Genomic DNA, 12,407 nt, shown 5'->3' with positions numbered 1-12,407 from the left:
AGGTGTGTAAGGGGTGTGTGCATGGGGCTGGCTGATGGCTCCTGGTCACTGTGCTACTGCTGCATCGATGGTTGGACTGCATGGGCTCAAAGGTCTCTCCCAACCTTGAAGCCTCTATGATTCTAAAGTCCATAAAGCCTTGGGAATGACTGGCTGGCTCTGGGACAATAATCATGATCAGTGACAAGCCCTTCTCCAGGGCACAGAGGGAGTGTGACCCCAGGGCACAGGGTGTCCCCATCCCAAAGGACAGAGCCACAGAGGGACAATGATGCCCAGGCAGTGAGGAACAGCAGAGGCTCCTGGGGGAGAACCTGGGGCTCATGGGAAGCCAGCTGAGGGAGGGAAGGATGTGTGAGGGCTGGAGGAGCAGGGCAGAGAGGGGAAAGAGGGGAAAAGGCTGAGAGGAGCAGCAGGACAGAGCAGGAGAGTGAGGGCAGTCACTGGATACGAAGCTTTTTAAGAAACCCTTTCTATGATAATGAAGTGTCAAACCTCAGCCCTGCTGTGACCACACGTGTGCCTCAGCAAAGCAGCACAGGAATTGGGCTGTCCTGGGGCTCATTTCCTTGTTTCTATTAGCTGAGCACAAAGTCCCTGGAGTTCTGAGCTAACAGCTTCCCTTTCTTTTGCTCCAACCTCCCTCTTAGGTAATTCAACACAGGCTCAAGCAGTACTGCAGAACTGAGGCTGTGGAGCCTAAATGTATCTTTGTTTCTGAAGTCTCGGGGCTCATCTTTAACAAAAACAAACCCAGAGGTTAGAAAGAGGGTTTGCAAAGTGATCTATAAATGCAAAAATACAAACCCTGTCAGTCTGTTCCTCTATGTATAAAAATGAGCACAGGCAGATGGGGAAATAGGAGTCAACAAAACCAATTTCACTTCAAGTGGAATCCAATCTCTTGTGGCTTAAAGAAGCCAGAGAATCTTCCCATTTCATTAAATCATATGATTTTCTATTCTAAATTTTATTTCAGAAACAAAGGTAATTTCCTCTAGTCCTGTGACAAATGTATTCAAGGCAGTAAAACCTGCCACAACACAAGGCTGGTCACCCACTGACTTATATAAAAACAGTGCCTGAAGACTTAGGGGGAAGTATTTTTTCTAGAAATAGGTTATCTGTAGCAACAGCATCATGAAAAACTAATGCCAGTACATTGTCTAGATGTTCCAGGAGGGCTGATACTTGAGCTCATGCAGTCACTGACAAATCCCCCAGCACAGGGAGCCAAAGGAAATATTGTCTAGCAGGCAGAAATGTCTGAGCTTATTTCACTGCTAAGACGATCAGGTTCTTTCAAGCAAGACCAGTTTGTTTATTATCACAGCAACAGATCTGTACTTCTTCAAAGATGCTATTATTCATTTGCAGATCACAATGTAATAAAGTACTTAAGCACTTGTCTTATTGAAGTGGGTGACAGTGAGCAAAGGCCCAGCCACAATGATTAAAGTATTACATTAGTTGGCAACTTTCTGCTGGGCCATCCTGCATCTCTTTTAAAGTCATGGCCTGTGTGGTCTGTACTTTATACCTTAAATTTCTTGAGCAAGTAAATGGTGCATCTTCAAAGGGAGATGAAAGGATTTAAATAAACATTTACAATGAGATGTGTTAACTACTACTCTGGCTGCTGGTTTTGGCCAGGGTTTTGCTCTGTGCAAAGCTGCACATCCTGCTAGAGAGTAAAATCCACTTCCTTCTGAACATGTGGCACTCGTGCTCTTCAGCACTAACCAGCAGCAGTTGGTAACTCAGAGCACTGGGCGGAGCCCTCCCACCTCCTTGATGTTTAATTCTGCATTATTTAAAAAGAACTCAAGTATCACATTTACTACCCTCTATTCTCTGCTGCTTTAAGATGACAGAGAGATTTGTTGCAATAATACAAAATAATGTGTGAGCCACTGCTCCTTGGAGGGAAAGGAGACAGAGTGAGACAAGTGCATTTTTAAGAAAACAAGGTGAAACACGGGATTTGTGCATATTCCAACAACAACTGTTCTACCATCCTTATCATTTGTCAGTTCAAGGTAAAATATAATCCTTTGCTCAAATCAAGCATTAAAACTGATGTTAGTTGGCTCAAACCCAAAGTGAACAGAAGCTCACCTTTAACACTCTATCCACCTCCTGCTTGTTGAGATCCTCCCCACACTCCTGGCTCAGCTGGCTCTGGATGACATTCCTGCGCACTCGGTAGTTCTTCGAAAAGATTTCAAGCAAAACTTGGCGATGCTTTAAAAGAAAATGCACAGTAAGTCCACAGAGAACAATTATTCCTGCCTTTCTATCAAAACTGCACATGCCTCAGTCTGTACAAAACATTCCCTGAACTACATCAGAGGATTCTTGCTTCATAATCCTGAAAACATCCCCTATGTTCCTGCTCTCCAGCAGTGCCTTATCCTCCAAGGGGTCCCTGCAGACCCTGTGGCCACTCCTGCTCCTCTTCTGTGACCTGGGGCACTCAAAAGGTACAACAACACACTGAGGAAGGCATTGCAAGGCCTTCCTCTCCAATGCTTGCATGGGAGTGCACATCACCCCAGGCAAAGGTTGGCTAGTTCTTGCCTCTGTCCTATAAAAATGTACTCAGTTCATGGAGCTGGGAATTGCACTGCCCACCCACAGGTCATCAGGCACCTGCCTTTCACCTTGATCACTCTGTCAGAGCTGGAACTCAGCAGATGCTCACATATGCTGCAATCACTTCCTACTCTTAAGTATAAACAGATACAACAGATACACCTGGTAATCTCTGGTTAATGTTGCATTACCATCAAAAGGAAAAAGCCTTGCACTGGATCCTGGTCTGAGGCCTGCACTGGAGAATCCTTTCTTCTCACAGGTTCAGAAACAGCCACTGAGATACTGACATGATTACCAACATGTTATGAGCTTCCTTTCAGCTAGAAACAGGTTGGTGTTGAAAATACCCATAGAGAAAGAGAAAAACTATCTGGTGTACCAGTTCCAAAAACATGGATGCAAACAATGCCAAACACTCAATAAAAATATAGTGGGGGAACGTCATTTATTTTCTCTTTACCTGATCATAAGTGTCACCAGCTTCCCAAAGTGCATAGACCTTTAGTTCATCTGGTGAGGCAGCAGTCTGTGGAGGAAACTGAGAACAAGAGGCTGTTAAAAATAACCAGCTATTTAATGAGTTCTGCTTAATGATTCCATGATACTGTATCCCTGGACACCCATTACTCAATCAAAACACTGGCTGCCATGGAAAAATGCTGAAAAAACCCAATTGCTGTCCCACCCCACACTGGAAGGGGTGCCTTGGCTCTGGCTGCCCTGTGCCTGCTCAGCACCTTCTCACAGCCCCAGTGCCAGAGCGGAATCATGGTCTGTGTCACAGCTGTGACCCAGGGAATGGCACCCTGAGGTGTCTCAACATGCCCAGGTCTGACTGATGGCTCTGCCCAGGGTGGGACACCCTGCACAGGGCACTGGTGCCACATCTGTCACACACCAACCACAGCTGGGCTTTCAAGGGAACAGCTGGACATACTGGAATCCCATGAACTGTGCATGGGGACAGCTTCCCACTCTTCCCATGGTGGAGAGTTGACCACTATGTACCAGAACAATCCCAGGGCTTGGACCTTGATGGTATCCCCACGGCAAGATATCTGCAGACTTTTCCTGTCAGCAGTTTTTGCTTCCAGACCATCCAGAGCAGCTGAGAGCACCAAGTGCACTGCAGGGTCCTTCAGGCAGTTTTTACCTTTACACTGTCAGGTTTTACAGATTCACTCCATCCTGCACTTATCTGCTTCACCAATCCCAAATGAGCATTACTGACAAGCTTCTGCTGTATTGCCATCTCTGTTCTGGAGCAGACTACAGCACTCAGAAGACTGAGCACTGAGGGACACTGAACCAGCTATTGGCTCATTTCAGGCTCCAGAAGCGACAGTGGTTTTGCATGTTTTGTTTTCCCCCCATGTGCCAAGCTAGAGAAACACCTTCATTTTTTGAGGCAGAAGCCTCACACCCCTGCAGACAGGAAGGAGCACAACTGCCTCTCCCCCTAAAAAAAATAAAACACCATCCATTTGTCTTAACATTTCCCCTTGCAGCAGTGACTAATGAGCACTGCTGGAATATGCCTTCACTCTGACATGTCTCTTCCTGTCTGTCACTAACGATTTATTCCTTGCTAACCACCCAGATGACCTAAATCAATCATCTGTGAAAAGCTAACAAGCCAGTCCCAATTGTTCCAGCATCCCTCAGTCCTGGCTGCTGCTACAAACCAAACCTTTCTTCCCAGCCTCCCTCACCAGCCAGAAGACTTGTGCATCACAGAGTGAAAGGATCAGCATTCCTTTCATGCTCTGCCTCTGATCTTATTGCAAAGGGGGAGGGTTTTGTCCAGTGGGAGCTGCCTAGTGGGATTAGCAGCTTTGACTTGCAGGTTAGTCCAAATGGCTGGGATATAACAAGGTTTTACACTTGGTTTAGAGCCAGGATTCAGGCTGACTAGGCTCACAGCACCTGACATAATTCTCCTCCCACAAGGACACTTGCTTTTGAGGAATAATCTCTCTTGTAGGTTTTCAGCAGAGATAAAATCACATACTCAGCTTCCTTCCACACACCACAGCAGGGATGGCAAAGGGCAGCAGGGCACTGGGAGCACCCAGGCACAACCTGCTGGGCTCCACAAGCGAGCCAGCACAGCCTGGAGTGCAAACCCCTCGTGCCTCAGCCACAGCTGTGTTTATCCAGCCATTCTGGGAGGAAACGGCTCCAAACAAACACAGTACTTGGGAAGAAAAACTCACAGAATCTCCTCCTCCCAGCCAGCCTCCCTCTGCAAACTGCTGCAAGCCAACACTCCCTGCCTGCTTGCTCCTGTCACACAGCCTGGGAGTGGGAAATGCCACCAGGGATTCCTCAGAGAGACACAGCACAGAGAGTTCACTGCCTTGCCATCTGCTGTCCCTTTGCTGGTTTATGTCACCTTGATCTCTCCAGCCTCACCTTGATACAGTTCTCTGCTACCTTAAAATCCTTTTAAAAATATTTGCCCTGTGTCCCTTCCTGCTCTGAGATCCTGGAGCAAGTGCAGGCTCTTGGGAGATGAACTCCACGCTGCCCCAGGTCCCAGGGCTGCCACGTTCAAGTGGAACCTCTCAGGGAGGAGCCCTGGGCTCTGGGAAGTTCTCACTCAGCCCTGAGCCACTGCCAGGCAGCCTCAGTTAGAGCTACACCAGATGGAGGGGGCTGAGAGTGCCAGAAAAAACCTTATCAGCTGGAGAAATCCTGAAGGTAAACTGTTGATCTCACCTCTGAGGGAGCCTGGCACTGGCACAGCCTGCAGGGCTCTCTGTGAGTGCAGGCTGCACTCCCCTCCCTCAGCCCAGCCAGGCAGGACACACACAACACACACAGTTACATCATTTCCTGAGGCCTCAAAAATATCCTCAATATCCCTGGGCAGAACCTTGCCACTGCAGGGGCCATGGGAAGGGAGCTGTGGCAGCAGCAACCACCCCCAGGCTGCAGGAAATGGGTGTGGGGGCCCAGGAGCCAGAGCCCTGCACAGACACCTCCACGGGGAGGGAGAGTGGCTCAGGCACCCAGCCCTGCCTGCCCAGGGCTCCTCTCCTCTGTCCCCTCTCCTCACCCTCTCCCACGGCAGCACCAGCTCAGGATTTGCTCTTTCCTGACCTGTGCTTTTCCCCCACACCTGATGAGGGACAGCAAGCACAGCACCCTGCAGGCATCCCCACGGCCTCAGCTGCAGCTGAGTGGCCTCTCTGGCTCCCCACAAATGCTGTTTACCTCACACCCTGTTGGTGTGAGTTTATCTGTTGGTCAGCTCCGTAACAGATCCTGCATTCACCTGGTAAGGTCTCAATTGCCATTTTCAGCCACACATTTTCTATAATAGGTAAGCAGTCAAGCCAAGAGTGTCTTCACCCACCAAAGAACATCATTTTAATTACCTCAGATCATTGATTTTTATCACCAAAGCACTTCCAATTACAGAAAACTAATGAGTAACTATGAAATCCCACACTGAGCAACCCTCCAGGGCTTTCCCTGAGCTCAGGCCCTTATTGGGTTCTGACAAAACTGTCCAGGGGAACAATCAAGAAACACCAAAGTGTCTGAGCCCATGCAAAGAGGAAACCCAGCCCCAGCACCTCTGCCATGTGCACAGAGCATCAGGGCAGGCTCAGGGCAGTGATTTACATTGCTGCCAGCAGTACAGGCTCACACACAAGAGCTGCAGCAAATTCTGAGTTAGCAGAACTTAAACTTGCAAGAGTGTCCTCGAGAGACATTCCAGGGACCACTTCTGCAGGTCTCCTGTGACAGGGTTTTCCACAAAGAAGGAAGCTCCTGGCCACTCTCTTCAGCAGGATTTTATTTTGCTTTTTGAAAAGAGAAACGATCTCACTGTCACTTCTCGTGTGGATTTCTAAAATCCTCAAATTTCCAAAGCAAATAAGCCCCAGCCCCAAGGAGCAGAGCAGGGATGACCCCAGCTGTTCACCCTCAGCATGGCAGAGGCACACATCACACCAGGTGCAGGGGAGAGCCTGGCCAGCACTGAGACAGCTCCGGGCAGGCACCACCCCAGGACCTGGAGAGTGCCAGCAGAGGAAGCAGCAAGCCCCACAGTTGGTGCTCTCTCTCCCTGTGACATTTCCAGGCTGTTGCCTGGCTCCCAGGTGCCACAACATGTACTTTGCACACGACTGAACACGTTCCTGCTGCCCCCAGCAGCTCCCATGCTCCAGGCTCTCCCAGCCCTCCTGCTTCCTGCTCCTTTGAGCAGTTCACATGTTCCTTCTCCTCTCTCCCAAAGGCAGCTGCTCCCAAGCTCCTTCTGTGTGTAACCCAATCAGCAGTGCCAGATGTCTTGTAAAATTAATTTCCTTTTAGGCTCTTTCCCATGATGCCAGACTGCCTTTGCTCTCCTCAGCAATGCAGTCTCCCAGCCCTGCTCTGTCTCACGCAATCACCCACATTGTTTCCATGCAGACAAAGACACAGACACCTCTGCACAGCCCAGAGGAAGCAGAGAGGCCAAGGGAACCTGCTGCACATGGGCTCTGTTGCTTCCCAGAGGCTCTGCTGGGTGTGCCCTGCTGCTCCCAGGCAGTCAATGTCACCTTTCCCCTCCCAGCTGGGTCCCTGTCCCCGAGGGAAGGAGCTTGTGCAATTCCAGGAGAGCTGATGGGAATCTGGGACTGCCCAAGTTAACAGGAGCAAGCTGGGACAGCAAATCACACCCAACACCTTGGATGAGGAAATGGAGTCCCAAGGACAACAGGGCAGAATGCAGAGCCTGCCAGAAGCAGGAGCCCAGACAGAATTCCAGCAGATCCAACACATCCAAGCACATCTGTCCTTCTGGTCCATCAGCACAGGACACAAATATTTCACATCTCACATGTTTAACTGCCCCCCTGCTCCAATCCCTCCCCCAGAGCACACCAAGAGATAACCATACTTACAGGCACCAATATCTGTTTGCAGCCAGTGTCCAACACCATGTCCTGTAACATTTTGTCTGAAATGCCACTGAACAAGGTATGTCCTGGAGGCAGGCTGGCTAAGTGGAGGTTAAATAACCGTTTAAGCTCACTCAGGGTGAGCACAAACTGTTTCTTAAACGTGGAGGACACAAAGGCCTTCAGTTCCTGTGCGACCCTGTCGATGCAGCCCCCGGGCAGGTGGCCATTGACAGGGTCCAGGGGGCCCTGGGCTGGGTGCAGGCCGTTCACCAGGCCATTGTTCAGCCCCTCGTGGGCTGAGGTGTCCATGGGCTCCTCCAGGCTCACAGGCTCCTCCTTGATGCGGATGTTGGCAACGTCCGGCTTGGCCGAGCTCTCGTTGGATTTCATCTCTGCCTTCTGCCTCTGGAGCTCCTTCTCCAGCTGCCCAAAGTTCTGCTTCACTTTTGCTTTAGCCATGTTGACCCTTTGCTCCCCAGAAACCAGTAAGGGATGAGCTGGTAAGAAACAAAAGGTACCATAAATCTCAGCAGGGCTCATAGTGAAATGAAACCAGGAAACATCTTATGAAATCTAAGGCATAAACCCAGTCTGTTGATTTGATTTTTACATTTTGAGGGATTTTGCTATATTTTTGAGGGCAGTGTGTGTTTTTCTAAAGCCAAGTGTTTGGGAAGGGTGTTCCAGTCAAGGAATCCAAAGCAAAGTGTGTTTGTTCAATCACCAGGGCCTTGTCCACAATTCAGGAAACCAGGATACAAACTGCTTACACATCTCTGCTTGTGACCCAAATACTTCTGTCTAACAACTCTTCTTTTTGTCTTTTAGATTCCCTAGTGGCTGGTGGGGGCTGGTGCAGCCCCTGCCAGAGGCAGGACCAGAGGCTCAGACCCTGTGCTTAGTGTTAGCACGCAGTAATGGGGTGAAAGGGACAGGAAGGAGCTCTCTCCCATGGAATCCTGCCCTTCCTCCCCTCTCCACACCCAGACATCCAAAGGGGAAAGGAAGGGCTGTGTTGGCAGCAGAGGAGCCCAGTCCCTGCCAAAGCAAGGAGTGCAGTGTCTGAGGCAAAGGCATGCCCAGCACACATGCTGTTACCTTCTCTGCTGTCAGGCTCACTAATCCTCTCCAACAACCCAGCACCTAATCCTTCTGAGCACATCAGAGACAGGGTATTGAAATGGATTCATATGCTCCTTTGTCAGTTCTGCTCACACTCCTCAATTGCTCCAGTGTCTGGCACCAAGCCAAATGTCCAGTTAAACTCTGGAATCTCAAGTTTTTACAATCTTTTAGGATTTTGGAGCAGCTACTTTAATAGTCTCACTGGCAAACATACTGGAGAAGGATGTCAAAACCAGATAGCTTCACACCTCCTTACAGCCTCCTGCCATTACATTCTCCAGTAATTGCTTGGCCCTCAACCACACCAGAGAGCCTCCTGCAAATCAGGGAGGTAAAAAATCACCTCACTCACATTAAGTTGCATTAACATTAAATTGAGAGGTGAGAATTATTTGTGCACTGGCTCTGTCTGCCCTCCCTTCAGGAGCTGGTTACACCCCACAAGCTGCCTTAAATGAGCAAGTGGGTAAGAGAACCAGCTGATTTTACAGTGTCAAACAGCGAGTCCCCAGGGCCACAGACTCCTCCTGGCTCTGCTACAAGGATGGCACAGATGTCACCCCAACCTCAGTAACATTAGTACAGACCAAGATCTGTCTTAAATATTCCAGAGGAAAACACTAAGAAAGAAAATACATTAAACAAAACCAGTCTCCACCACATTCAAAATCAGAGAGGAACTCCAAAACACCACTCAGGAATAGGGATGGGCAGATGAATACATGCAAGTGCTTCAGCATGATCCAAGCACAATTCCATTTACCTGATTGTGCCTCTTGTTTCTTTGGTGTCAAGTGTTCCTTTAAGAGATTATAGACCTTTTCTAATCTGAAAGACAAAGACATAATATTCCAAGAGCGTTTCAGTTGTTATGTCTGCATGCAGCCATACCAGCTTTAGCCATTAGCTAGAACCTTCCATCTCTCCAGGAAGCAGGAATGACTTGAGGGATGCAGTAACACCTCCCACCACACCACTGAGCACTGTGAGGGACAGACTTGGAGGCACTACAGATCACATTATCTATCAGTACCCACAGAACCCTTGTACTAAACAGTTCTTTGCTTTTAGCTTTTTCCCCAAAATACAGTAAAATATTTACTTGGCCTGAATGCCCATCCACAGCATCTGTTGCCTCTGAACTATATCTGGATGCTTCTTAACAAAATCTTCATCGTAAGGGAGCATGAACTCCCAACCTTTGTTTATTCTTGCCACAGACATGTGCTCTAGGAAGTCTTTCACATCTTCTGGGCAAAGCTAAAAGAAAAAGCAAAAGCATAAATAGCATGGAAGTCAGTTTAGCCAGGACAGATGCAGCAGTGAGCATTGTGCACGGGGCAGGAGCTGGGCTGATCTGGTGTGCATGGAGCAGCTCCCTGGGCACACACCCAGCTCAGTCAGAGATGCTCATCCTGCTCTGCAGCACAACACTTTCACACACTGTTAAAAGCCCAGGACTTCAGAGAGCCGTGGTGATTAATCACCCCAGAGTCAAATAGCTCATGGCATGTTTTGCAAAGAAAAGGGAGTTTCCAAACTGAGATGAAAAGGCTCTATGGGGAAGAGAAGCATATTCTACAATGTTAATCTTATTTTAGAGCTGCAGGCCAGACATGCTGCACCTACACATGCCCAGCTTTTATGCAGCACTGGTTCTAACATTCCAAAAATAGATGGTCCATGCATAAACTGACTCATGTTTCATCATTTTAGTCCATTTAAAGAATTTGGGGTTTGTCCTTTTGACTTAATGTTTCTCATTCATTTGCTACTTTTAAGAGAATGTTGAGGTGCCTGAGTTGCTTTAAAGTTTTTACTCAATATTGTAACTGGCAAATGCCAACAGAAGAGTTGCTCTTAAGACACCCAAAGCAGAGCAGCCTCTGTGGGCTGTGTGAGCACCTTCAGTCAGCTCAATTCAAACTGTGCCCAGCTTTCCACTGAAGCACAGCAGAGGACAGGATGCATTCCAGTCCCTCAGCTACAAGGCCAGTGTGGAGTTGTGGAAGCTCGTGGGAGCTGCTCAGAATGTTTTTCTCTAGAAAGAGTATTATCTGTACCTGTTCCAGATGGAGAGCAAAGCAGGCACTGTGAGAGGGAAGGCTCACAGCAGCACCCACTATCTACACCCACACAATGCCCAGCAACATTTGGCCAGCTTATCACCACCTTTGGATTTGGGAAGAAAAGGAATCCACTCACTTTTGTAACTGCTGCTACTTCCTTTCTCACCACCCAGCGGTCCTGTGTGAACTTCCACATCTAGGAGGGAACAAAAGAGGAAAACCTAACAACTGCATGTAGCAGCAGCTTCACTGAAGTTGTAGCAATGACCCTGTTCAACGATGTTACCACAAAAATAGAACCCCCATCCCTTCAAGAATGCAGAAGTAAGTGATTCTCAGCCAGAGGAAAAACATCTGGCTCCTTCTGTCCTCCAAGGGCCATGAACACAGGCCCAAAAGCTTTGAGAGTCCATGGTGTGCCTTGGCAAACCTATGACTACAAAAGCTACAAGGAATCTCTTGAACTCAAACTCCATTCAGTTTCAAAACCAAAAAAAAAAAAAAAAAAAAAAAACAACAACCAACCAAACAAACAAAAAAACAAAAAACCAAACAAACAAAAACCCAAACAAACAAACAAAAAAAAAACAACTAAAGCACTGCAGTGATGCTGGGACCCCAGAAGTCACTTCTCACACACTTCATCATCAGCCTAAAGACTCTGACTCTCTCCATGCACTCTTACACAGGGACCTGTGCAGGCTGATGGCTGCTGCCCTTCAGCAGCACAGAGCCCCTCCAAAGTGCCTGTGCCCTTCTTCCACCCCCATCACAGTGACAGTCATGCCAAGATGTCCTGTCACTCACACACCTGTCCCCAGGTAGGGCACAGCCAGGTGCTCTGCACAGCAGGCTGAGAGGACTTGGGCAGAACACTGAACATGACCTTTCATTTCTTCCTGTCTCCATGAAATAAGGCACAGCCTCTTTTAGTCTGTGTGTATTAATAATGTTGTTAAGAATCCAAAATCTCATTACTGACAATTTCTTCCTGGCCTACAACATCATCCATGCCTCCGTCTCTCCCATTCAGCTTCTCTCTGCCCACAAACACACAAACCCAATCCACTCACTTGAGGGCACAGGGCATTTCTGTTTTAAAGCACAAGAAGTCCATAAATGTTTTTTAAACTTACTAATAACTTTGCAGAAATATAGGGAAATAAAGTTCACTTTATAAGCTAGAACACATTTTCTCCACAGATGCCATACAGCATTCAATACTATTTCTGAGTCTTAAAACCACACATTTCTCTTTGTCTGAAAGCCAGAAATATTGATCCTTTCTATTTTCTAACATTTGAACTTTTTCCTTCTTGTAGTATTAATCAGCAAATTATTTGCCTTTAAGATCAACACAGATCCATTTCTCATGGAAGGTATATTTGACATAATCCAAATGAAAATAATGTATCTTTTCATCCTAAATATTAAAACAGTATCCCTTACTTAACTGAGCACAATAATTCTGCTTCCTGAACTTTACAGAAGACATGTCACCTAATCTGCTGTGTCCTGAGCACTTATGTCACTGGGTCACACCTGAATCCAGGTTTCCATCTGGCAGAGTCTTGGGCAGACATCAAGAGACAAGGAAAAGTCAGCTTCAATCACCATCAGTTTGATCTTACAGTAGTACTGTAATACCCTTAAAGTCTCTTGCAGAGCATTCTCCTGTTCAGAGCTAAACCTCATGAACAAACTCTGCAGA

General features: G+C 47.7%; 1 protein-coding gene across 1 annotated transcript in view; it reads right to left on the bottom strand.

Annotated features, from left to right (window-relative positions):
• Positions 1-12,407, bottom strand: part of POLR3E (RNA polymerase III subunit E) — a 28,024-nt gene that overhangs the window by 888 nt on the left and 14,729 nt on the right. The window contains exons 15-20 of the mRNA XM_058816213.1: positions 10,833-10,892; positions 9,730-9,887; positions 9,391-9,455; positions 7,503-7,999; positions 3,059-3,136; positions 2,119-2,244 (exon numbers count right to left, since the gene is read on the bottom strand). Coding sequence (XP_058672196.1) covers positions 2,119-2,244; positions 3,059-3,136; positions 7,503-7,999; positions 9,391-9,455; positions 9,730-9,887; positions 10,833-10,892 — 984 coding nt within the window. The remainder of the gene's footprint in view (positions 1-2,118; positions 2,245-3,058; positions 3,137-7,502; positions 8,000-9,390; positions 9,456-9,729; positions 9,888-10,832; positions 10,893-12,407) is intronic.

The sequence above is a fragment of the Ammospiza caudacuta genome, chromosome 17 (genome assembly GCF_027887145.1).
Source record: "Ammospiza caudacuta isolate bAmmCau1 chromosome 17, bAmmCau1.pri, whole genome shotgun sequence".
NCBI lineage: Eukaryota > Metazoa > Chordata > Aves > Passeriformes > Passerellidae > Ammospiza > Ammospiza caudacuta.
This window is presented reverse-complemented; position numbering and strand designations above follow the sequence as displayed.